The sequence below is a fragment of the Corvus moneduloides genome, chromosome 11 (assembly GCF_009650955.1).
Source record: "Corvus moneduloides isolate bCorMon1 chromosome 11, bCorMon1.pri, whole genome shotgun sequence".
Classification (NCBI taxonomy): Eukaryota; Metazoa; Chordata; class Aves; order Passeriformes; family Corvidae; genus Corvus; species Corvus moneduloides.
Genome location: NC_045486.1, coordinates 16,968,092 through 16,993,812, shown reverse-complemented (window position 1 = coordinate 16,993,812; position 25,721 = coordinate 16,968,092). Strand labels below are relative to the sequence as shown.

At 56.1% G+C, this 25,721-nt stretch overlaps 1 protein-coding gene across 2 annotated transcripts in view; it reads left to right on the top strand.

The window, feature by feature from the left end:
- Positions 1 to 25,721, top strand: part of CACNA2D2 (calcium voltage-gated channel auxiliary subunit alpha2delta 2) — a 212,933-nt gene that overhangs the window by 168,894 nt on the left and 18,318 nt on the right. For both annotated transcript variants that reach the window (XM_032120799.1, XM_032120798.1), the window contains exons 4-11: positions 1,036 to 1,095; positions 11,444 to 11,488; positions 17,971 to 18,109; positions 21,666 to 21,797; positions 22,053 to 22,110; positions 24,131 to 24,181; positions 24,345 to 24,444; positions 25,230 to 25,388. In XM_032120799.1, coding sequence (XP_031976690.1) covers positions 1,036 to 1,095; positions 11,444 to 11,488; positions 17,971 to 18,109; positions 21,666 to 21,797; positions 22,053 to 22,110; positions 24,131 to 24,181; positions 24,345 to 24,444; positions 25,230 to 25,388 — 744 coding nt within the window. The remainder of the gene's footprint in view (positions 1 to 1,035; positions 1,096 to 11,443; positions 11,489 to 17,970; positions 18,110 to 21,665; positions 21,798 to 22,052; positions 22,111 to 24,130; positions 24,182 to 24,344; positions 24,445 to 25,229; positions 25,389 to 25,721) is intronic.

Below are 25,721 nucleotides of genomic sequence, written 5' to 3'. Positions count from 1 at the left end.
CTGATGGCCGGTGGGGAGCAGGCTGTGCTGAGTGCTGCAGGACCAGACATAAACCCCGTGCCCCTGTTAGCAGTGAGTGTCCGACACCCAGGGGTCTGGATGGCCCTGGGCTCTGCGGGCTGGCTCAGGACACCAGGCTGCTTCCCAGTGGGTTCTGGTGCTGATCAGGTTGTACAGCCCTGGCAGGCAGCTCCCCAGGCCCACAAACCCCTCGGTGCCTGGGGCTGGTCAAGGGATGGAGGGAAACATGCTCGTTTTGCCCCAGGCTTTATTTTCTTAGTGATGCAGAGAGGATCCTGTGGAAAGCCTGGAGCTCTTGCCATGTGTCCCCTTTGGCTTCACAAGAGGCCAGATTGCAGCTTCTTCCAGGCACTGCAGTACCCCAGGGTCTGCCCAGTCTCCAGCCCTGCCCTGCTGCACCCTCTGTGCTGGTGAGGGGTTTCATGGCTGAGCATACAGTGAGGGTGCCCTGGTGCTGAGCATCACCCCATCCTGCTTCTGGCAAATCCTGGTTCCTCTGGGTACCCCAGTGTGGGCATGGGTATATGAAGGGGTTAAATTTGGATGGGCAACATCAAGGACCTTTGGCCCCAGCACTGGGGCATTTTGAGGGGGTTTTGGGGCATGTTTGAAGGGTCTGGTCTGCTTTGCACAGAGCTGGGGGCTTTCAGTACAGGGACCCGTGCACCAAGAGCCTGCCCTGCTCCGGCGGGATGCCAACAGCTGCCAACCTGCAGTGGCTCAGCCCTGGCTGAGTTCAAGTGGCAGCAATTCCTCTAGAGATACTGGCTTGCTTCAGGAAAGGCAGGGGCAAGCAGGAAACACTGGCTCCCTGTCCCTGGAACACCCTTCCAGGGTGCTGCCCACAGTCCCTCCTCCTGCCCCCTTACCAGTGCAGCAGAGGGCTGCTGCAGGAACCCCCAAACAGGGATGCTGGGTGCTGGGGCAGCACCCATGGTCCTGGGATGGCGTGGGCAATGCCTGGATCCTCTTGCTTTCCTTAGGCTCATTTCTCCTCTTCCACTTGCTTTGCAGAGACTTGCCAACGCTGCAGAGAAATTCCAGAAGGCTCACCACTGGCAGGACAACATCCGGGTAAGGCTCCATGTGCACTCCCACCCCTTCCCTCCTTTGGTATGACTCTTGGCACAGAGTCACTGTCCCATCCCTCCTCGCCCACGTTCTTGTTTCCATCGTGAGTCGCCGCTGGCTATGCCGTGCTCGGCACGCCCTGGCCCCACCGCCTGCCACCGCTAAAGAGGGCAAATGAAGTGATTTTGGGCTGGTTTGCAGCCTCGCCTCAGCCTGCACACATCGTGAGGAGAAGGCAGGAGGTGAAGGTCAAACTGACAGCTCAGCTCCGAGGGGGTGGTGGCTGAGGAGACTCCTGCTCCCCCCATCTCCGGCAGCCACTGGGTTTGGTGCTGAGGGGGGCTCGCATGGGGTGAGAGCAGTGGTGGCTCATCTGTGGCACATGCCAGCAGTTGTGGTGGGGGCTGTTTCCGGGGAAGGAGCAATCTGGGCTGGGAGAGGGAAGACGCGGGTTTAATGATTGCATTTGACTTTGTAATTCTGGCGGTGATAGCACTCAGCAGGAACCTGAAGGATTCTGTCTGGAAATGCTCTCAAATTATAACCACAATACAAAAGGAAGGAAAGACTGTTTTTCTCCCAGTGCGAATGGAGTCTGCACTAAAAAATACTCCTGAGCTACCCAGCCCCTTCCTCTTGGGTAGGGCCACATCCTGCCCAGCTCTGAGGAACTCCCTGCAGCGTCTGAGGGGACAGCCTGGGGACAGCCCCACTGCCAGGCTGTGCTGGTGTGTTTTGGGGGTATTTCACAGCCTGAGCTGCTGGTGCTCACGCAGATCTTCCTGCCATAGGTGATGGTCGCCAGGGTTTGTTGTGGAGAGGAAGAGGTGGGAGGAGCAGAACAGAAGGCAAGGGGTTGACTTGCTTGGCTTTCATTTGCCATGTGGCCAGTATAGGGTGGACACCGGTGGCTGATTCTGTGTCCCACAGGCACCCAAGGAGCAGGATGAGCTCACAGGGATCTTCCTGTCTGCATGAGAGCACTGGTGAATTACTATCACCTCCTCCCAAGAGGCCAGTGGAGAGGAGGTGAAGAGAATAATGAGATTTGGTGCAGGCACCTGCTGATGCCAATGCTGGTGCCACACCAGGACCTCGGGTCAGGGCTCCCAAGGAAAGCTGAGAGAAGTGTAGGGCGAGCTTCGGGCATCTCCATCCCTGGTGTTGACCCAATTTCGTGTGTCCTCCAGGGTCAGGAAACACATCCCTGAGCAGCACCTGAAGCTTGGCTGTGGGTACCCCAGGGACACTGTGATGGCCCCGTGCACCCCATGCTGGACTGGCGCCCAGGGTTGGATGCCTTGTGACCAGGCATGTGCAGGGCAGGCAGAGGTGGCACAAGGTCACTGCATTTTGTAGCAGTCTTTGGGTCTTCTGCTCATCCTCTGGAATGCAGGGATGAGCTCCTGCTGCAGGGGTTATTCGCAGCCCCGAAGAGCCCCTTCTCCAACCAGACCTGGCTGCCTTCCACTGCCAGGGGAATAACAGTCAGGACACAAAACATGCTGGGAAAATCTACAGCGCTGGGGAGCTCTTGGCTCATTTTACCATTCACAGCACAAACCTTTCAGAAATCCACTTTCATAGAAAAAAAATATTTTTAATAGCACTGTTTGCAACCACTTAATCAAGGTAATTAGGAGCGAGTCACCCAGAAACAATGTGCAGCGATGCGTCACCGCAGAGCTCAGCGCAGCTTTATCAGGACAGCCCAGGCCTGGCTGGGACACTTGATGGACTGGTCCAGCTCTGTGCACAGCCCCCAGGGTGCTGGGCATCAGCCCTGCCTGCCTGCACCAGCCTCAGCTCCCAAGCAGAGCAGAGGGATGGAGGGGCTGTGTCCATGTCTCACTGCCGGGACTGAACCTCCTTTTTCTGCCCTTCATCCACGAAATGGCCGCGCACGGTCGGACCCGCGTGCCAGCACCGCTGACCCTGGCTCTGCGGCTGCCCAGAGCTTGTTGCCAGTGCTGGCACGGGCAGCAGGCAGGGAAGGCGGCAGCACAGCATCCCAGCTCCTCCTCTCCTCCCTTCCCACCGAGCAGCTCGTTCCTCCCGGCTGCAGCTCTCCCCTCCTCTCGCAGCGTGTCGCGTCCTAACCCCGCGCCGGAGTCGATGACAGATTGCAGCGAGCGCGGTTATTTCTGTGTTTCCATCCAAAGGCGAGGCAGATGCTGAGTGTTTGCGCTGCATTAGTGCTAATGGCAGCCCCATTAAACCTCACTGCAGATGGGTTGCTATGGAAGTCCAGGGGAAAATGAAGCAGGAGCAAAAGCCTGAGCGGCTGGGAGCTGCTGCCAGCAATCACTCACGATCCATCTCTACAGGGAAAGTTGCTTTTTCCTTGCTGTTTTCTGGTGTTTCCAGCTACCTGCCAGCAATACTGGCCTTTCTGGAGCTGAGTTCAGCCTCCCACCTCAGGAGGCTTTGCAAAGTGCCTCCCTGTTCCCCAAACAATCCCCTCATCCTGTCCTGCTTCATCCCTGCTCCTTGTGCTCGCCCACCCTCAGGCCCCCCATGTCTACCAGCCGTGCCAAGCCAGGGCTGTGTCCCCAGTTCTGGACATCGGACCATTTTCCTTGATCAAAAGTAGCCTTGGCCCCAAGGTTACCCATACTCTGAGCACTCCTCATGAGTTCCCTCCAGCATGTTGTACCTCAGGGCTGGGAGGCGGCTCAGAGTGGCATGGTGGGCAGGGATGGGGGCAGCGAGACAGGCTGTGGGGAGAGACCATGCCCCTCCCTGCCTGCACAGTGAGGGTCTCTCAGGGATGCACATTTGCCCACTGGAGAAGGCTGGCGGAGCTCTGGAAAGGTGAGAGCTGGGTCCTGTTGCCAGAGTGGGCTCCCACCAGGGGACACTGCAACCAGCTGGCACTGGTATGGTAAGAAATCACAGAAAATTCCCAATTTACAGTGGCCTGGCAGTTTTCCCAGTGAGAATCTTCTGGCCTACAGACTTCTATCCAGAGGTCCACTGGGATAGTCTGGCTTCACTCCATGCAGAGCCATGAGGGTTTGTCCTTCAAGGCACATCAGGTCTGTCCCCCTGCTCTGGGTGTCCCCAGTCCTATCCCCCAGTTGTGGCAGTGGGGCTGAGCCCTCCCCATGCAGACCATTCCCAGCAGCAAATGGAGGTGCCGGGACTCCAGCCCACGCTGCAGTGCTGTTTTCCAGGTTTCCATCCTCTGTTTGCTGCCCTGCTTGGGCAAGGGACCTTCAAAAGTACCTATAAAAATGAAAGGTCATGTTGAGTTTTTTGCTGCCATTCTTTGGATCCATCCTCACTGACAAGCTGCCATGTGGCCTGTCAGACATCCCAGCCATGTTCTCCCAGCTCTTCTCCATTTGCATGTCCTGCTTTCCTCCCGAATTTTCCAGTGCCTTCAGTTCTTTTTCAGACCTTCAGCCCCATCCCAGCAGTATCAGCGGGGTCTCAGGTGTCCCACACTCCCATGGTGTGTGGGAGTGGGGGCCATGCTGACCTGGGGGATGCTGTCACAGGTGCAGATCTGCACTGCCAGCCATGGAATGCATCCCAGGGCATCAACATCATCATCATCATCATCATCATCATCACCACGTGTCGGTCTGCTGGGGCTGCTGGAGCTATTTGTGCCTTTAAGGGCCACTCCAGCACTGCAAAGATCCATCCCTGCATTTATGTGCGCTTGGCAGGATTATATAAATTGCCTTTAAAAGTTGACTTCTTTATAAGCCATTTTCTGCTTCATAAAATGTTTATTACTGTTGTTTTTCTCCCAGTCCTCTTCCTCACTGCATTTTCCATCACTATACTGGGAAGCTCCCCTCTTCCTCTGCCTGCTGCCCCCCTGCCTCCCACATCTCTCCACCTTTTGGTGTTGGAAAGGGCCCTTTGAAGGGTCAGAGCCCAGCAGGCCTCTTCTCCTTGGAAAAGAAAAATAGCCATACATTGAGCTGTGGATGTAGGAGCTGCTGGGGACAGGGTTTAGCCACCAGGTGGTTTTGGGTGCGGTGACATTTGTGGAGGTGGCAGAGGGATCACAAGTGCTGGACGGCCCCACGCCGCTGCCTCCATCCGTAACCCCCGCCTGCAAGCACGTGAGAAATAACAAAGCCCAGATAATTTCAAGCTCCATTAGAAACGAAACTCCAGGGAAAAGGGGATTGCTGTTTGCCAAATGGGGATGGACAGGAGGAATAACAGAGACTGCGCTCCTGACCGCCCAGGAAAGGTGCGGGATAAAGCAGGGGGACATGGCAGCACAGCTGGGTGCCCAGCCACGGCCATACAGCCCTGGGTGCCACATCCCTCCGGCTGCAGGATCCTGCCCCATCCTGCTGCCCCATCCTGCTGCCCCATCTGGCACTGCTGGGTGTGTGTCTGCAGGGAAGCAGCGGCCGTGCTGTTCCGTGCCGTGCCATGTGTGGGCCCTGGCAGCCGTTCCCGTGGGCTGGGCACGGCCATGCAGGCAGGGCTTTGTGTTCAAAGCAGCATCAGAAGGGCGAACGCCAGCTCCTTATCCTCCTTTCATTTTTCTCCTCCTTTAATTACAGATCCTACTTATCGGCTGAGAACAGAAAGATTGTCACCGTAACCTTGCACTTGCCCTTGTAGAAGGTTTACCTAAAAAGTTAGAAAATAAAATCAAATACTCTAATTTGCAGTCGTCTTGCCATTTCAAACCCAGTTTTCATTACAGCACAGAAAGTGCATTGAAGCTGTGTTTATAACCCCCTTTTAGATAACAAATCACATTTTCTTTTGGCTGGCGAGTGTGTAGAATTGATATTTTTTTTTTCAGTTTAATGGGTTTGTGTGTTCAGGAATGATCTCCATCAACTGAGAGTCTTTATTGTGTTTGATATAATGTCAGCTTTCATTACGCTCGGAGAATTACTGTGCTATAGCACCAACCTTGCTGCTGTAGCGCCAGTCTGGCTGAAAAGCAGACCAAGAAAATCATTCACAAAACCCCTGTGTCGGTGCTGTTCCCTCTTAAAAACCAAGGATGGGGCTTGAGGGGGCTTTCCTGACCCCCCACTCTGCAAGATGGCTGGGCCACCCATGGCATCTCCAATGACTGCAGTGGTTTGGTGTAGGGGTTGCTGGCTTTCCTCTCAGTACTGCTTTCCCATCCCATCCCATCCCATCCCATCCCATCCCATCCCATCCCATCCTGTCCCATCCCACCCTATCCCTGGAAGGGTGGGGGGTCTCCAACAGCCTCTGTGTGTGCTGGCCTCCCTGTGGCACCCGGGTGCAGTGGAGGGGAGCAGCGGCCGTGCCGCATTTGAGGCAGCCTCCGAGGAGCAGGAGCAGACAGGAGATGCCATGTAAAGAAGAATAGCTGGCGAGGTGTGATCAGATAAAACATCTTCTCGGGGAGATGAAAAAACTGTTGACAGGTCACTTAAATATTTCCCCAGCTCTGTCAGAGAGGCAGAGGGAGGAAATTGCTTTTAAAAAAAAGATGCCAAGGCAGATTATGATGACTGTTTCCACCTGTCCTGGGTAATGCGCACGGCCCCTGATGGTGGATGGGATGCAGGGAATTCACAGAGCTGCAGGAGAAGTATGGTCCCCACCAGACCTCTCCTTGGTCTACCCAACAGCCTGTGGTGGCTGGGGCTAACCATGAATATTTCCCCCTTCTGGGGACTAGGAAAGGATTCATCATGGTGCATATAGACAAGAATAGCTCTGGTCGGTAGAAATAAAGGTTCAGCCCCTACCAGCCGCAGCCAGGCCTGGCTGTGATTGCAGGAAGGAATTTCTCCCAAGAATTCATCTGGTCCCTTTGGAGCCTGTTCCTGGCTGTGGCCCTCACACCACCCCGTGGCAGGTGTAGCAGGAACACTTTCTTTGCTCTGTTGTTCCCCAGCCAAGAGGCTGCTGTGCCTATGGCAGGGCTAGGACACCTCGGGCTAAACACTCACCCGGCTGAGAATTCCAGCCCCAGCTGCCAGCCAGGACCAATTGACCAGCACAAACCAGTCCCCAGGGACAGCCATCAGGCAGTCCCATCTCGCTCCTTGTGACCCAGGAGGGCTTGGCAGGGCGCTGCTGTGGTGGGGATGCACTGTGACCCTGCTCATCCCCTGCTCCCCCAGCCACAGCACAGGTGTGAGGCTCCAGGAGCTCCGTGACACGCTGCAGGATGTCTTCTGTAGGAAAGGTGCACCTATAAGCAGAAGCTGTTGCTATTTTTGTTGTGCTTAATGGTTCAGGGGCATGAAGAAGTACCTAAATACTCCTGTCCACTCTAAGTGCTGATGGCAGAGGAAAGGTGGGTACGTGAGCAGAGCCCCCAGTGCTGTGTGGGCACACCAGCTCCTGCTTGCTCTCCCCACCCACTGAACTGCCCACGGGTCTGAGCAGGCACAGCTCAGGTCACCTGGCTTGTCCCCACACTGATAAACTGTGGGCTGGGATGCCGGTCCTGCCACCAGCTCCATCCAGCAGCTGGAAAACAGGCAGGTGCCAGCTCGGGATCCATCTTTTCTTCCCCACCACCCTCCGAGTTCCTCCTAACTGCCTGAAGGCAAACTGCTGCAGGATTTGGCTCTTCCAGAGCCAATTAAATCTTGAAAGAGATTTGCTGACCACAGGGGTCACCTGTGCAGCTCGGAGAAATGAAACCCACAGCCAGAGGCTGAGAGGGACTGAAATCAATGCACTGCAGCAGGATCTGCCTGCAAAACTGCCCCGGGGAGCTGCAGCATCCCCAGGGCACGTGAGCAGCAGGGTGACCCTTACAAGATGACAGTGAGCAATCCTGGGGAGTACTACAGATCCTACAGGTCCTCGGGAGAAGGATTAGCCAGATTAGGTGATTTTACAGGAAAGCCCTATAGGGGAGAGCGAGCCATAGCCCTTCTGTAGCATCCCTGCCAGCTGTGTGCTCCAGCTGGATGGCTGGAGCAGGGAGCTGATGTGCCACCAATAGCTCCTTCGAGGCTTTTTTAGGGTGGTGGCAGCTGTGTGTGTGATGTGGTTTGATTGCCACCTGGTTAGGTTGCTGACTTGGAGGTTTGGGCCAGGACCCCTCTGTCCTGACATCTCTAGGCTGCAGTGAGATAACAGAGTATTGACCTTTTCAGCATTATTTTTAGTTGCTGTAATTGTTTTAGGCAAAGAAAGATCTATTTGAATGCTTGTAGAGGGCTGTGTCAGGGGTTGTGGGGCAGGAATGCCCCTCATCACCCACCTGAGACACCTTTGTGCCCCTTTTTGTCCTGGGCTTTGTCTCAAACCTGTTCTGCTGGTGTGTGGCAAGGAAGCACCAGTGCCAGAGTGGGGTCCTCTCTTGTGCTGCTGGCAAGGCTCCAGCTTGCAGCTCTCCGGAAGCTCACAGCCTGGTTTTGGTAATCAGCTTTTTGCTTGGTGTTTCGGTGTGAAAACGCTGAAGGTGTGGAGCACAGGGCTCCTAGGGAGGGCTCAAGGGGGTCAGCAGGAGCCAGGGTCCCTGGGGAGACTCTGGCATGCAGCATCCCCAGGGCCACCTCCTGGAGGTCCCACCTGAGTCAAGCCTTGGCCAGGGGTTGCCCAGTGACACTGAACCACAAGGGTTTGGTGCAGGTGCGGTGGTTCCTTGGTGGCTTTGCTGGAGAAGCCTGGGTGGTGGCTTCAGGGACAGTTGCAGATCAGTCTGGGATTGCACTGAGCTCCCAGAGTGTTGCACTGAGGGTTTAGGAGCTGAAATAACCCCGCACTTACCCACCAGTGACACAGCTGTGCAGGTGACATTTGGCAATTTAGGTACAAGAAAATGGGCAGTAACACATCACAGAGCAGCAGCTCCTCCTTGTCTGCCTCCCCTGCAATGGGAACCAGTGTGTGCTTCCTGCAGGCTCGGGTGCAAGACACAGGGACAATATTTTGCCTTGAAATCCCTTGACATCTTCACACCCTTGTTTTCTTTATTGGTATTTATTCTGAAAGGCTCTAGAAATATCAGTGCTATTTACACAGACCTGCTGCTGAGCTTAACATGGACCAGAGGAGGAGGAGAGGATTATATGAAGAAGGCAAATATGGTTTAAAAAAAAAAATATTAGGGAGAAGAGACCCCTTGTTGCCTCTTGGGATACCCATGGCATCTTTTTAGAGCATCTCTGAGGGCTCTATCCCTCCTTCCTGGAATAGCCACTGGCTTCCAAGTGGCAAGGACACAGATGCCCTGCCAGCTCCCCCAGGCACCCTTGGAACCCCATGAAAACCCCCAGCACCAGCAGGGTTGTGGCAAGGATCGTAGCGCCTGGCGTCAGGGCACACTCAGGGCCAGGGCCACGCTGGTGCTGGCTGTCCCACACGTGCTGTCTCACACGTGGAAACCTCAGCCACAGCCTGCGTGTGGCTGAGATCTCACCCAGCTGCTCCTGGGGTTGTCAGGGCTTCAAAGAGTGCGTGGCAAGGGCTCTGTGACTCCTCCTTGCAGGAGGTCAGCTCCTGTGCCGTGCCGTGGGAGTGCTGGAGCGGGTGAAAGCAGGATCAGGGGAGCGGCTCTCGTGCCCGAGCATCATCACCTCGTGCCCTCTCCGCTGCGGGAGCGGGGCCTCTGCGGGTGGGAGGGGAATCGAGCTTTTCGGAGGAGCCAGTGGCAAATAAAATGAATAACAAAGCACCTTCTGGATGGCCGTTGTTAGTCACACTCACTCCTGATTAAAGATCATTAAACATGAAATTAGCTCGTTTGTGTTACGGGTCTCCCGGGGGTTCCTTTAATTAGGAAGTGCAGATGGCCGCGGACCCGGGGAGGCGGCAGTGCCGGCGAGGGGCAGGGGCGGGCGTGGGGCCGGCAGCGGCGCGGGGAGGGCAGCTGAAGAGAAATTGATTTTTTTTTTTTCCTTTCTTGTTGTTGTAAACCCCTCAGCATTTCACAACAAATCACAGATAATTAATAAGTGCGTTCCCTTAATGACTGGGCTTTTTAATAACAGAAATTGGAAGATGCTGCGTCAAATCTTTTTTTTTTTTTTTCACTTTCCCTTCCCGGTGCTGTCTTATCGCAATCATTAAGAGTCGCAGAGGCCGCGGAAGAAGTGACGGTCCCTCTTCTCAGGAGGAATTGCCCTTTGCAATTCCCATCCTGGGGAGACATCGGCTGCGCAGCCTGCCGGGATCCCCTGCTGTCGATGTCCCCAAGATCAGCTCCAGGGGCTTTCCCACCTCTTGGGAAGCCGGGAGAAGCCACTGCAAACCCCTCTGGGGAGCAGATTTGTGGCTAGAGGGTAATGCCGGTGAGGGGTTAGTGACTGCCAGCACTCAGTGGGGCCAGGGTGGCGGAATGGGTGCTGCCGGCTGCCTGGAGAGCTTCTCACACCTGCTGCTCCCTTTCTCCGGCACAAACCCGCGACCAGGCTGGCGTGGATGTCACGGTGCCACCGTGCCTGGCACAAGGCTGTGTCCAGGCCGGGTGCGGCACAGGCAGCAGCAGAGCAGGAGCAGGCAGGGGTGCAGTCAGTGCCATTGAGGTTTAGGCCATGTTTCTGCTCGGGGTCCGGATCACTTTCCTCGTTAGGTAACAACAGCAATAATCACCCCAAGGCGCTGCCGTGCCGGGGAAGGCTGGTTGGCTGCTGATGCTGATTGACTGGCAGACGTGTCAGCACCAGGACAGCTGCTGGTGTGCCGGCATCACGCTCGGTCCCGGCACGCTGGGAAGAGTCTCCGAGTGCCCTTTAATTACCCTTTCTGATGGTACACGGAACGCTGTTGTGACAGCATCGCTGCTCTCCCAATTGCCTCTTCAGGAATTTTATCAGCTGTCTCGCGTCCTGACACTCTGGGAAGAGGAATCCAAGCAGACCTTTCTGCTTAAATAGGCTCTAAATACCCCAAATTAAGGACGTGCATTTCTCTGTGGAAGCAAGGACACTTTTCTCCATGTTCCTGCAGTGCAGGGAGAGGGCCTGGGTGGCTGCAGGGCTGCTGCCTGCCACGCTGCCTATACCTGGCTCTTCTGTGGCTCCTGATGTTTGCAACAGAACCAGAGCACCCTGACTGTGGGGATGTGGCACAGGCTTGCACCTGATGACAGTGCAGAGGCCACAGTCACACTGATGTCACCATCACGGGGCTGTTGGCCGTGGTGGAGGCTGTGCATGGCCCCACTGTGCTGTGGCTCACAGCAGTCATGAGCAGAGGGAAGAATGGCAGGCGATGGCCAGTCCTCCGAGGGTGGATGTGGAGGATGTGAGGTCCTGAACATGTCCCAAGGACAGCATGGGCTGGGAAGGGTTCAGTCCCCAGCAATGTGGTGGCTGCCAACAGCATGGCAGAGGTGCTGAGGGGGCAAGTCAGGGGAGGGACTCCTCTCCCATCCCTGTCCTTGACTGGCACTAACAGCTCTCCCCTTTCTCTGCAGGAGGAAGACATCGAGTACTATGACTCCAAGGCTGACACTGAATATGTGAGTACTGTCTCTGTGGAATCTCTGGCACAGCCACCACCCTGGCCTAGTGCTGGGCCCCTTGCCAGTGTGTCCCAGCATTGTACCAGGGGTCATGGCACAGCATTTGTCACAGCTGGTGTAACCAGATTCTGCAGTGGGCAGCAAGTGCCCGGTGTGCTGAGCCATGGTGACATCTGTCCACGAGCACCAGGCCTGGCAGCCGGCAGGTGGGCAGGTCGCTCTGCTGCCTGCAAAAGTTTCTAAAATTAAAGCTGGCATCTGAAATTCAAATGAAGAGCAAACCTTTAATTAGAGACTGAATCTAATTCTCTGCCCTGCTCTGAGCACAGCCATCCTGTGATTTCTGGCAATCAGTGCTTTAACTACAGCCCCATCAGCTCCGCGCTCCCGGCGCTCCCAAGAGAGGTGGCATTTGCCGGCTCCTCCTCGTGGTGACAGTGATTTCACTCAGGTGCTGTGCCATGGGCACAGGGAGCTCCACCAGCAGTGCTTTCTGCCCTGCAGCACCCCGCTCTGCCCTGGGGTACCCCACTTTGCTGCCAGGTCACCCAGCTCCTACACTGCGCTGCGGGATCCCTACGAAATAGGGGCCTGTCAGGTCAGTGATGCTCTTGGCATGAGGCTGCTGAGCAGAGTCCTTGGAGCTGACCAGGAGCCCCAAGCACAGCAGGGTGCAGCCTTGGGGACAGCCCCAGCCAATGCTGGTGCACCAGAACTGGTCCTTGTCCCAAGGCAGACCTGGCAGCAGATGTGCCAGCGAGAGATGGTAACACAGCGGGAGAGGACATGGTGTTGGCAGCAAACCACTTGCAAATCACATGGCCTCATCCGAAAATAACACTCAGGTGATCCCAAGAGCATTTAGAAGGCCCTGTGCAGAAGGGAGGAGAGGATCTGGGCTTGATGGGGTCCCACCAGCTTGGGTGACATGCGCTGCACTGACCTTTGCTCTCCTCTCAACCCACCTGGGAGTTTATGCCCCAGAGCAGAGCAGGAGCAGGCTGGAGTGGAGGATGGATGCCTTCAAAGCTGAGTTAGTGACTAACTGCCAGTGCCATTGTCCCCAGGCAGTGACAGGGGAAGCAGCCACGGAGGGAGGGGGGAGGTGGGAAGGAGAGGTCGGGCAGATGCTGTGACCGGAGTGGAGGGCGTTTGGTCTCCTGAGCAGGTCTCCCTGCCCACAGTCCCACTCATTCAGATCTGAGGATGCAGAGGATGTCTCCTGTCCCTCCCCAGCCTGGGGGAGCTACCAAAGGAGGGAGGAGAAGATCATGCCGTGGCTGCTCTGGAGAGGATGGAGCTAATGGGCTTAAAATACATTAAAGCGGATTTTGGATAGAAGAGAAGGAAAAACTGGCTGGCGGTTGAGGCAGGAGGAGACAGCCTGGGGAGCAGGGCAACTCCCAGCCCAGGCCATGAGGAGCAGGACTAATGCATCCATTGGGCTGGGCTGGGCTGGGCTTTTGCCGTCCCTGCTGCAGGGCAGGGGACAGAAGCTGGATGTCCCCATGCCCGCTGTTCCCCTGAGTGGCACACCCCACCACCCTGGTCACCTTCGGCAGGATGAGGGAATAGGAGGCATCTCAACCTCGGAGCTGTGCCCATGGAGCCCTTCCAGTACATGGGACACTGGGGAGAAGCATGGCACAGTGTCCCTGAGGGATGCAGGGCTCAGCTCCCTCATCCCTGGTCCCTCCCTGGAGGAGCTGACATGTTGTCAAGGAGGAACAGCCCTGCAAGTCCATCACCAGACGCATCAGTTTAGTCCTGGGGAGATAACAAGCAAAATTGCAAAACTGGGGGTGTCCTGTTGCTGAGGTATGTGGGTTTGGCAGCAAGGGCACTTCCCTACCTGTGCTGTTGCTTCCTTGCCAGTGAAATCCCAGCAAATTTAATTCCAACAAAAATAATGGGGAAAAAAAAGAAGATGCTGCTGAAGTAAAAAAGGAGGGAGATGATACCAGAAGGTCTGAATGGAACGTAATAGTGCTCTTTCCATCCTTTCTTTATTTAGCTTCAGTTTTTCTATTTAAATGGAGCAGGATGTAGCTGAGCCAGAGTTGGTGCTGATGGACAATGGCTGCTCCCCATAACTGGGGCTTATTCACAAGCCTTACACCGGCTTTAACTGCAGTGAGAAGGAAATGAGCTTCCTAATCATTTTGCCTGCACCTCAGCTCCACTATCTCCCTAAACAGACTTTGGATTTCCAAGTGGTTTTTAACAAATGGGAACATGAGAAAAAATTTCCCAGGGGTCCTCAAGGCTCTCAGAATGTTTGCAGAAGCAAATTTTTCACCTTTCCCCACTAGCAAGGGCCATGGGGTTTATGTGGGGAGAAGTGTTGAAATCAGCAGATGGTCTCAGTTGGGTGTCACAGGCAGAACAACACAGAAATAAAGGAATTTTCCATCTTTTGTGCTGTGTTCATGGCAGGAGATGATGCTTGTCAAAGCTGAGGCTGGGACGTACTGTACTCAGGTGGAAAACAGCACAGCTTTGTGAAGGTATCCTGGCCCCAAGGTCAGCCCTCCAGCGCCCACCCACCCTCCAGCACCCTCCAGAGCTCCTGGGGAGGGCTGAGAGCGAGGGGCTGATGGTGGGAGGCGCCATGCCAGCCTCAGCCCCCTCTGGGGCAGGGGATGCTGGGGCTGCCCACTCTCTGCTCGCCCCTCTCACTGCTCACCCCGCTCAGTAGATGCAGCAAGGAGAGGGAGGAGGGGGGAAAAAAGGCCCCTAAATGTCAGCAGCAGCAGATGAAGGGTGTTGGAAAATTTAATCTTCCAACTTTCTCAACTAATGTGACATTTGGATTTCCTCATGATAAGCTATCAGCCCCAGAAGTTTCTTTCTTTTGCCTTTTTTCTTTTTTTTTTCTATTTTTTTTAACTTTTCTCCTCTGGCTGGTAATTTAAAAATAAATGGTCTAGAAAGATCTCTAAACAGTACCTTTGGCAAAGATTAAAAAAAAGTGAAGGGGGATAGGGGAGCAGGCTGGCGGGAGAAGCTGATTGTTATTTATAACCTGGGCTGCTGTAAAAGCAGGAATGTGGCTGGAGAACACATCACGTCCCTCCTTGGCATTAAATCACCGCATTTCAGGAAAAACTGATATATTTAAGGAGAAAGACCCTTCTGCACAGGCCTGGAGTTTCTCAGCCATGTGATGGGGGCTGGCATTTATATCCATTATTAGCAGAATCACAGCATGTTGATATGAATATTTCGCTGGCCTTTGCCGACTTAGCATGGATGGGTGCCCCTGGGAGATTGAGAAGGGATCTCAGTGCGGTGTGTTCCCGACCAGGCTGCGTGGGGCAGGCCAGGGGAGGCAGCGATGCTGCCGGGATGCTGTGGCCAGATCAGCTCTGCGTTTGTCATCGGGGCTGCCGTTTAAGCAGCCATCATTAGCTGTGATGGCTGGTTCCCATGGAGATGAGCAATGAACAGGGGTGTTTGCATCTGCAGGAGCTGCCGGGGACGAGGCATCGCTGCTGCACCAGGTCACGTCCCCAGCTCCATCCGCAGCTCCAAACCCTGGGGGCCACGACAGTCCTGCTGCCCTGGCTCTCCTCAGCCAGCACCAGCCTGGATGGGACAGAGGGCAGGCACTTGCCCAGAGCATGGCAGCCTCCAGGAAACTGTTGGGTGGCGCTGCTGGTGCTCACCAGGTGTTGGGGCATCTCTGGGTTTTGTCTCCTGTCTGTCATTTCCGGAGACTGAGGAGAAAATGTGAGTGACAGCCCAGCTGTGAAAGCACTGGAGATGGCAAAAGCTCTCAGGGCGTGATGACTTCTTGCTGAAGCAGTAAATACGTATCATATTGATATATCACTGTGGAGTCGATTTCTAATGGTGTGTAGCAAATAATATATTCAAACTGTAGCATCTATTTGCGTTACGTTGTACATACTGTAACAGATAAATAGATGTTTCCAAGTTCTTTTGAAATGTAATGATGAGGAATGCTGCAAGATCTGGCTGGGGGCCTGCCGAGATGCTCACAGTTAAAGCGATGTAAATTCAGGAGAACTTGAATCATCTGCTTTGCTCTAATTTAAATTTAATGCAGAATTTCTTCCCTCAGCTTTCCCAAAGTGTCTCCTTGTATCCCAGATGCTCCCCTCCCGGCCTGGGCTGGTGACAGCTTCACCTGCCTTCATGTGGCTGGAAATTACCCCCTTTCAGGGGCCAAATTCAGCCTGGCCTAAACAGAAATAACTTGGTTGAGGTTGGGGGATTTATGGATAAAGGACAAACGTAGCTCTTTCTGCAGGTCTGTTTGCCATATAGGTGTCAGTGATGCATGAAGTGCCCCACGTATAGATAGCTGTATATTTGTCCCCAAGATCTATACATGTGCCTCTTTACAGCTCCATGAATGAGAGCAGCCAGACAGCGCCAAAGCTGGCAGCATACAAATTAGCCCCTCAGAAGTGGGTGAGATCACGGAATAATGATAAACAGAGGAGCAGTAATTATATACAGTAGTTCCAGCTCCGATTAAGTGGGGAATAGCCATGCCAGCGTGGGGGAAAGAGGGAGAGTTGGATTTTCCAGCTGCTGGTGGTGGCAGGGGCAGCGGATGGGCTGTGGCAGGGTGCCCGGCAGATCTGAGATGGGGAGGGATGGGGAGCTGTCACCAGGAATTTTCTGGGTTGAGGAAAAAAGGGTTTAGTGTCAAAGCAGAGTTTTCGGTGCTGCAGATGCCCTCAGGCCACAGCGTTATCCCAAAGCCTGTTTTCAGCAGGCACCTCTGTATCACTGGTGCTTGGAGAGGTTTGCAGGGATGAACTATGGTGTGTGCTTTCCCCCAGAGAGCTGAGCCCCCATGGACAGCAGGCTTGGGGCCAGATCCACTCTCTGGGTAGCCCATGGCCTCTGCTGCAGCATCACGGCTTTGCAGAGGCTCCAGCAGTCAGTTTTGTGCCTTTTCTCCAGATTTATATGAAATTGAGAGCATAATCTGGATTTTGATCTCAGAAACATGGCTCCAGGGAGCTGGGAACAGTCCCTGCCTGCCTCCTGCTTGGCTACTGCGGCCGTAGTTGAATTCAGCATCTTTCTGGGCAGCTGGAGCCCCTGCACAGGGGTCGGCTGGGCAGTGTGTTTACACTCACAATCCATCGGCTGGAATTAAACCCAAACCTTGCATATCAATCCTGTTACTCTCCCGAGCTGTGGCGAATGGTTTGGCCACCCCTCTCAATGTCATGGGAATGTCAGCACCTTAGTGGCCGGCTGGAGCTGTTGCAGGGGAGGTGACATTTCTCCATGTCAATCTGTGAAGGGGAAAAGGGGAGGAGACCAGGATGGGTGTTAAACAAGCTTCATAGTTTATTTCCCAAACACATCGTTTTCCTTTAAATATATGGCTTTTCCTGTGAGAAATTCAGGTATTTGCTGCCTGGGTTTTGTCAAGGGGAGCCTGATCAGTGACAGAGATACGTGCAGTGGGCCATTGAGGACAGCAGGATGGGACCATCCCCTACTCCTGGTGTCCCCTGGTGTCCCCTGGTGTCATGGTACTTTGCTGTGGGACAGCGTGGGCCATCCCTCCAGGTGTCTATCCCAGCCTGGGCTTGGCACTGTTGCCTGTCCCTGCTTGTGGTTGGGGCAGGCAGCTCTGCATCTCTGTCCTCTTCAGCAGGGATGTAGCTCCAGGAGCACAAAGAGCAGGTGCTGCAGCATCCTCCTCTCCCTCCTTTCTACCCCGAGCATCCCACAGCTGGCTGCAAACAGCCTTCCCCAGCTGCTGGGCTCGTGGCAGGATGGGCAGCTCAGAGCCAGCACCTTCTCCTGGGTTTCTTTGCTCCTGGTGGGGCGGCTGAGGCAATTTCTCCAGCTCTGTAGTGACTCCACCCCCATTCTCACTTTTCCCCACATGGCCTCATGTTTCAGCTCCCACCCTGTCCCCTGTCTGCAACCACCCAGCTGTTCTGCCTGCACCAGCTCAGCCCTGCCTGCCTTTCCAGAGGGATTTTACCCTCAGTGCCATGCTGGCAGCAGGACTGGGGAATGGAGAGGAGGGCTGGGAAGGTGAGGGAATGTGTTCCAGCACCAGCAGTGGGGAATTCGCCGTCTCTCCACCATAATTAAATACTGTTTGCATTGCTTATTGACAGAGCGCTAAGCTGCACTCCGTTTTAATTTGCTCTTTGATAGTTGCCTTTTGCTGCTAATTGATTTTCAAGGCCTTTTTTTGATTTTTTTTTTCTATGTCTGATTTAATACCTGCTGTGCTACCAAAGCTGGAGAGGCAAGGGGCAACTGGCGCTTGCCTTTGTGCCCACCCGCTCCTGGCACCTGGTCCCCTGTGCCACCAGCTCTGGCACAGCCTGCAGGCCAAATCCACATGAGAGCCAGCAGGACTGGTCACCCCAGGGAGCATTTGGTGATGGGCTTCAGGTGATGGCATTCCCACCATTCATCCAGGGCTGGAACCCTGGGTGACCCCATGTGCTCTGCTCCTTCCCCAGGACGATCCCGATGGAGAAGAGATCGAGAGGGAGAAGTCCAACTCCTTGAAGCTGGAGTTCACTGATGATGACAACTTCAAGACCAAGGTTAACTATTCATACGCTGCTGTGCAGATCCCCACGGACATCTACAAAGGCTGTGAGTGCCCCTCCTCATCCTCTCTGCTTTGCACTGCCTGGTTGGGCATCCACCTCTCTTGCCTGGAGCACTGCAACCTCAGGGACCATCACCTTTGGGCACCCCAGCTGGGTCTTGGTGCCAGGGCAGGCTGGCTCCCAGATGGGCAGGCAATGAAATGAGGCAGAGTCACTGTATCAGGACCGAGGTGACAATGTGTCTCTCCCCAGGGACCCTCAAGGGCTCAACCCAGGCAAAAGAGGCAGATCAGGGATTAGGAGTTATTAGGGAGGGGATGGGGAGCAAAGGAGAGGTGGTGATTATGGCACAGGGTGAAGCTCAGCTGTGCCCACATGGCTCTCATCCTCCTGCAGAAGAAACCAGCAAAGCTCAAGGAGGCTCAGAGCGGGTGCCAGAGACATTCAGAGGGATGGAGCAGCTCTGTGCAGGAGCACCTACAGAGGCAGCAGCACTGACCTGCTTGTAGAAGGGAGTGAGACGTGGCTGGGCAGTGGGAGAGGGCGAAGCGGGGATGCTGCCTGTCTTTAGCCTACTTGGGGCTGAGGTCATGAAAAGGGAGAAAAAGGAGCTACAATCCCGCAGGAAGCCAATGGTGGCTGCAGGACAGTGTGTTACCACCCCGGGGCAGCCCCTGCTGCCAGGACATGCAGGGGTGTCAGCCCTGCAGCCGTGCCCCTGTGGCTGCCGGAGGGCACAGGCTGATCTAGAAACGGGGATGGCTGGTTGGGCCAGCCCGGGAGCGGGCAGGGAGAGAGGGACGGGCGGATGGGATAGGATGTGCCACGCCAGCTTCAGTCCCCACCGAGCGCTGTGCCGGTCCCCGAGCTTTCAGGTCTCTCCGGTACCTCGCCCTGCTGCGGTGGCACACGGTGACAGTCGGTCTCCATTTCCCTCTAGTGGCTGCTCGGCACCGAGCTGGAACCGCTCCCAGCTGGAGGACATCCTCCAGCACCCGCGGGCCGCATCCTGTGCCCAGCCCCAGACCCTGCTGTCATGAGCATCCCCAGCTGCCCCACAGCACCCAAGGCACCACTGCCTCCACACCTCTGTTTCGGCGGCACTTGCTGAGGTCTCCTGGGTGGTGATGGTGGTGATGGGGGCCGAGTTCCTGTTCCTGCCCCGAGCGGAGCGTTCCCGCTCGCAGCCGCGTCGGTGCGATGATTTCACCGCGGAGGCAGCGGTGGATTAGAAATTTGCAATTAGTTTTATTTCCCAGCTAGCGCAGGGCAGGCAGCTAATGAAGCACATCATGCGAGCCGGGTGGGCTGCGCACGATGAAATATTCGTTCCTCCTCAGCCCTGCTCGCCAGCCGACGCCACGGCTGGAGCTCCACCACGGCCACATAAATCACCCCACTCAGCCCTGGGACGAGAGCAAGCTGGAGATTAACGTGCTCCAGGGACTCACAGCTGCTCAGAGAGGGATGCTGGAGAGGGGATGTGGCAATGGGGGGTCACAGTGCAGGGACACCCTCCCAATGCCCCTTACCAGAAAGGGCTGCAGCCACAGGCACAGAGTGTGGGAGCACAGAGATCAGGCCACGTCCAGCCACATCAGGGTGCTCTGGAAATCCAGGGTGCAGGCAAGGGTCCGCAACTGCTGCTCCACAGAGTGTGGTTTGGGGTGAGGGCACGGGGCCACCCTGTCCTGCCAGGGACAGCAGTGAGCGTGGCGAGTCCCCGCAGAGCTGTGGGCGGGAGCGTGTCCCGGTGGGACCGGCGGAGAGGCGCTATCGCTGCCTGGCACGCTAATTAAACCCTGCGGCGACGCCCGCCGCCGTCACCCCTCGCTACACACACAAATTACATCCTATATGTGTTTTATTTACTGTGCCATTTTTAATTAAATCTGCAATCGCTCGCGGGCAGGGCGGGGCTGGGCTTATTCTGATGGGGACAGGGACAGGGATGTCACCAGTGGGGCTGGCATCTCTGGCCTCAACTGAGGGGGGACAGGAGCCATCCCCGCCGTGGACAAGCTTTATCACTCTGCACACGGCAAGAGCATAGGGGCTGTATTTGTTCACAGAGACGATATGGGGGCTACATTCATGCCCAGGAAAGGTGTAGGGGCTGCGTTTGAGCTCAGAGATAATAAAAGGGCTGTGTTACAGCACAGGGAGGATATAGGAGTTGCATTCATTACAAGCAACTGGTGTGGCTAATGGGCCCCAAGGCTCTGGGGTGTAGGTGTTGCCAGGGATATCATGGATGTGTCAGGGCCCAGCCCAGTGCCCACCTGAGGCTGGCAGTACTGCCCAGGGCTGCTCCAGGCAGGCAGCAGCCTGACAGCCAGCTCATAGCCACTTCTGGGAAAAACCACATCCTGTGGCAGAGCCAAACAAGAAATCATCTTAAGTGCCCAGATAGCAGCGCTGTGTGTGTGCACAGTGCTGAGGAATGGCTAGGGAGATACGGATAGAGTAAATCATGGTTTGAAGGCATGGCTGCCTGAGGGAAGGACAGTTCTTTAGCAGTCATGCTGGGATAGAGGGATCCAGGATTCATCCTGGGTGAAACCTACCCACATCTTGCCAGTGCCTTGGGACCACAGTGAAGGCTTGAACGGGTGATGATGGTGTTTCCAGGGGGGACAGGTGTGGGAGGAAGGCTTAGGAGAGCAAAATATACTCCTCAAATGCACACTGGCTCCCCTGCAGCACCACACTGGGTTGTTTTGCCCAACACCAAAGAGATGGGGTGCTCCTGAGAGTTCTTGCACCCCAAAAATGCATTGAGGGTCCCCCAGGAGGCATCAGTGCCTGGTCTCAGGGTGCTGCTGGCTCCTTGCTCCTGCAGTGGCACCCACCACTGGCTCCTCCATGCTGCAGTCCTGGGGCAACCCAGCACCAGCGGTCATTGTGGGATTCCCGTCCCACAGCATTTGGGGTCCCCCTGTGAGCACAGGGAGGTGCTATCCCAGCTCCCTGCCAGCCTGGTACCTGCCACACTACACAGGGCCCCCCCCCATGCTCTGACAGCCCCCCTTGATTAATCACAGGCTAGGGCTGCTGGCAGCTTATCTTTTGCTTTAATGGCTGAGTAATTTAAAACTGCTGTTTGCCAGCATCTTAATTGCTTTTGTGTCAGGTGCAGGGCCAGTGGGAATGCAGAGTGGGCCTGAGAGGCTCCATACGGCCCATGGGGACACAAGCCTTGGGTTTCCCAGCTGCTGACTGTCCCTGGGGAGTGAGGCTTTCACAGGGAGTTTTGCTGGGAAGGCGGTGAGATGGCAGACCAGCTGTCCCCAGTGATGGCTGTGTCTGCCCCAGAGCAGGTGGGGACAGTGAGCACTCTGGGGAGCCCTGAAGAGTGGCTCATTTCTCTGGGGACAAGGGACAGCAGGGTGGTGCTGGAGCCCTGTGGCAGTGAGGGGGTCGAGGGGATGTAGGAGAAGCTGGAAAGCCCCCGTGTGCTTCTTCTTGGGAAGTGGTGGAGGGGGACACACCTCTCCCTCCCTGCCATCATGTGGGGACACCACAGTCCGATCACCCCTCAGCCCACCCCAGCTCCACTGCTCCCTCAACCCACCCACCCCTGTCTCTGTATCCCGCAGCCACCGTCATCCTCAACGAGCTGAACTGGACACAGGCCCTGGAGGACGTTTTCATCGAGAACCGGAAGGAGGATCCCTCCCTGCTCTGGCAGGTCTTCGGCAGCGCCACCGGTGTCACCCGCTACTACCCTGGTGCGTGGCAGGGAGAGGCTGTGGGACAGAGGGGCTGTGACCAAGGGCAGCCAAGGCCCTCTCACTGTTAGATGTGATGAGCAATCCCCTGGGCCTGGTGTGACACGTGTAACCGTACTGTGCCAAAACCCATTGGTGTGAGCTCCCCACCTGAGCCTGCTGCTTCCTCAGCCCTGGGCATCCCTCTGCCCTGTCCCTCATGTCCCCCACCCCAAGACAGCCCTGCCTTGTTCACCACCTGCCTTCTCTCCACAGCCACCCCATGGAGAGCCCCCAATAAGATCGACCTCTATGATGTGCGCCGGCGGCCCTGGTAAGGGGGTGCTGGGCAGGGAGGAGGTCCTGGCTGGGAGCAATCAGCTCCCTTCCCTTTTCATTTCATTTTGGCACTGGCAAAGGGACACCATAAAATGGGCAGGGGCATCTGAGCTGTGGCGCTTGGCTCCCTCTCCCCTTCCCTCTTCCTGGAAAAACAGCAGGATGGAGAGATAAATCCTTGGGTGCAGATGAAAGTGTGGAGAGAACCCTGTGCCGCCTTACCACAGCCATGGCTACCGGCACTCAGTCCTGGCCAGCATTCCCATCCAAATGAGGTAGCAGCTAGCTTGGAAACCATGAGCTGGGAGGATGGGGTGAGGAACGGGCAGGCAGCACCAGGCTGTGGCTCAGTGATTTAGCCCACACCAAGTGAGGTGGGATTGAATGGGCTCCCCTTAGCCCAGCTGGAGGTGCTGGTGTGGAATTGCTGGTTATCAGCTGGAGCTGGGGGAGCCACAGCCCCATCCTGCCCTCACTTGCTGCCTAAAACTGCAGTTGTGGAGAGGAGAGTGGGAACAGGCCTCTGGCACATGCCCAGGGAGCCCTCTATCCCAAGGGATCATCCCCCTGCCTGGCCCCCTGCGCATATCGGGAGCTGCCCCCTCTCCTTGACAGAAAATTAATGGCCTTGCTACTATGGTTAATTGCCTTTGATTGCTCAACATTAATTATTAACTGTTCCCTGCCGGGGTGTCTGTGCAGGTTATTGCAGAGCGGGGACTGGAAGGCTGGTTTGGGGCAGGGGCTGCTGATGTGTATGGGGGCTACTGAGCTCAGCTCCCTGCCCACTAGCCAGGCTGGCCACCTGGTTGTCCACCCAGCCATGGAGGAGCAGCAGCACCCTTTGTGCTGGGGGACAGCACACCCCGGGGAACAACCCCCCTTCGGGGTCTTCTCCTGCTCTCACACTGAGGTCCCATGCAGGACACAGCCTTCGCTGCTCCGGGGCCACGATCCTGGCCACGGCTGTGGGGCCACGGGTGCCACTCGCCTGCCTTCCCCTCCCCTGATGAATGGCCCCATTAGCCACAGCCGTCTCCTGCTGAGCCCAGGATATTCATCTGAGCCAGGCAGCCGGAGATGGATGCGCTGCCACAGCCCATTATGGGCAGCATCTTAGCTGGGCTCTGTGCAACACTGACAGCCCAGCCCCGGGGGCAGGGGAGGCTTCAAGAGCCCCTTCTCAGGCTGGCAGCTGCCCGTCCTGCACCCCAGCATGAGAGGAAGCTGCTGAGGGATGCTGCACCCATGTCAGGAGGGCCCCATGTGCCAGCATCCTGCATCCCACCCAGGTAATCACTTATAATTAGGGAACATCAGGCCCTGGGATTAACAATCAGAGCCTGCCCCTTCCCCAGTCCTCCCCAGTAGTGGTGAGTAATTGATACTAATAACACACTAATTAATTCACACAAGGCCTGATCCTGATCAAGCCAATAATGAGGCTCCCTTGGCCTTCAGCCACGGCAGGATCAGGCCTCATGCAACTGGATGGTGAGGCGGGGCTGTGCCTGGGGATGGGTGCTGAGCACTGTGCCACCCCCTCCCACACAGGATGGCACAGCAGGGCTGAGAGCAGGACCTGGTGTTTCAAAGGGTGAGGAAGGGTTCCCTAATTGTTTTCACTGGGGAAGATTTACGTAGTGTTATTATTTTTCCTCCTCGTAGCTAAAAATAATGTAATCAGCCTGGCCTTTAAATCTACCAGGGGGGTAAATAGCATCTTAATATGGATGTGTGTGTCAGCATAATCAGCACGCAGGAAAGGGCCTGTGATGATGGAAGAGTTTAGCATTTAGAGCTCGTTAGGCTGACACGGTGCGCAGCAGCAGGCACTGGCCGTCTGCTGCGCTGTGCCCCAGGAGCCGTGTCCTCGCCTCCACCTGCCCACAGCCGCCTCATTCCTGCTCCTCACCACGGGGTCACCGCAGCCCTGGGTGCCTGGGGCTCCCAGCAGAGTCAGGGTCCCCCCCCAAAATGAGTCCACCCTGCTGACTCCACTCTGTACCCCACAGGTACATCCAAGGTGCCTCCTCCCCAAAGGACATGGTCATCATTGTGGATGTGTGAGTACATGGTGGGGGCCATGGCCGGGCTTAGGCAGGCCAGGATGGTGACACAGCTTGCCAAGGTGCCACTGTCCCACCAGTGGCCACAGGGAAGCTGTGTGGGACAGCACAGCCCTGTGCTCCCTCGCTGCCAAGCCCCCAGCACCGCTGTCTCCTGCAGGAGTGGCAGCGTGAGCGGCCTCACCCTCAAGCTGATGAAGACCTCGGTCTATGAGATGCTGGACACCCTCTCAGATGACGACTATGTCAATGTGGCCTCGGTGAGTGCCATGGGGCAAGTGGAAGGGCTGTGTCCCCAGGCACCTCCCAGCTCCACAGCACAGGAGCCCTTTGCCCCCCACACACACCTGGCTAAGGGGTCTGCACACAGAAATACCATTTTTTGTCTTCTTAACCACACACCTGCACATAAGCAAGGAAATGGCTGCTCAGGGCTCGGCGTGCAAAAGCTGCCCCCATCATGGGACATTTGGCAGAGATGTTCCTGGGGTGATCCCAACCAGCCACCTCCTGTCCATCACCAGCCACTGACACCTTGCACCCCATGGCTATGTCACCAGCTTGTGACCTTACGCAGCACAGTGGCCGTGCCACCACATCTGTGCGTTGCTGGGTGCCCCTCCCCTGTCTGGCCACCAGCACCCGGCGCTAATTAACGTGTCTGGCCTGGCTCCGTTTTCTGGATCACTGCTCCCCTAATGAATGGGCCCCACTGCCAGTAAATGAAGCCGTAAGTGAGAGGCAGCACCTGCTCCCTGTGGCGGCACAGAACAGCACAGCACAGCACAGCTGCTTGCACAAGCTGAGGGGTCCTGCAGAAGTGAGGGTGCAGGCGAGCCCTGCACTGCCAGCACCCACACCATGCGGCTCAGTGCTGGATTTGTCCCAAGCCAAGCTTCCACCTCCGCATCAGCCCTCCCTGGGATGTGGGACACATCTGGGTCAGCTGCCGCCTATGGAAGCTGAGTGTGATGAGTGGCTTGTGCCTGCTGGTGTCTGCCCTGTCCCCTTTCTGTGACCCGCTCCCCTCCATTTCACCTCCCAGTTCAATGAAAAGGCGAAGCCGGTGTCGTGCTTCAAGCACCTGGTGCAGGCCAACATCCGGAACAAGAAGGTGTTCAAGGAGGACGTGCAGGGCATGGTGGCCAAGGGCACAACGGACTACAAGGCTGGCTTTGAGTACGCCTTCGACCAGCTGCAGAACGTGAGCTGGGGGCTGGGCTGGGGGACTGGGTGCACCTGTGGGTGCTGGGGACAACGGGACAGCTCTGAGTGCCTGGCTGCTGCCCTGTGCTTGGGGCTTTGCTCTGCAGTGGGCTCCTTGTGCTCCTTGTCAATGCTGGGGGAGACATCCCACCTCCTGGCATGCTGTAGCCAAGGTTTTGTTGGTGCTGCTCCCCTCTGGGTTGTTCAAAGTTAGCAGGGCTGGGTGGAGGGGCCAGACCCAACCAGATGCTGTGCCAGAGGCAAAATAAAGATGAATGGTGCTATTAGGTGCCAAGTGGCATTAGCCACAACATCATTCCCCAGCTGACAA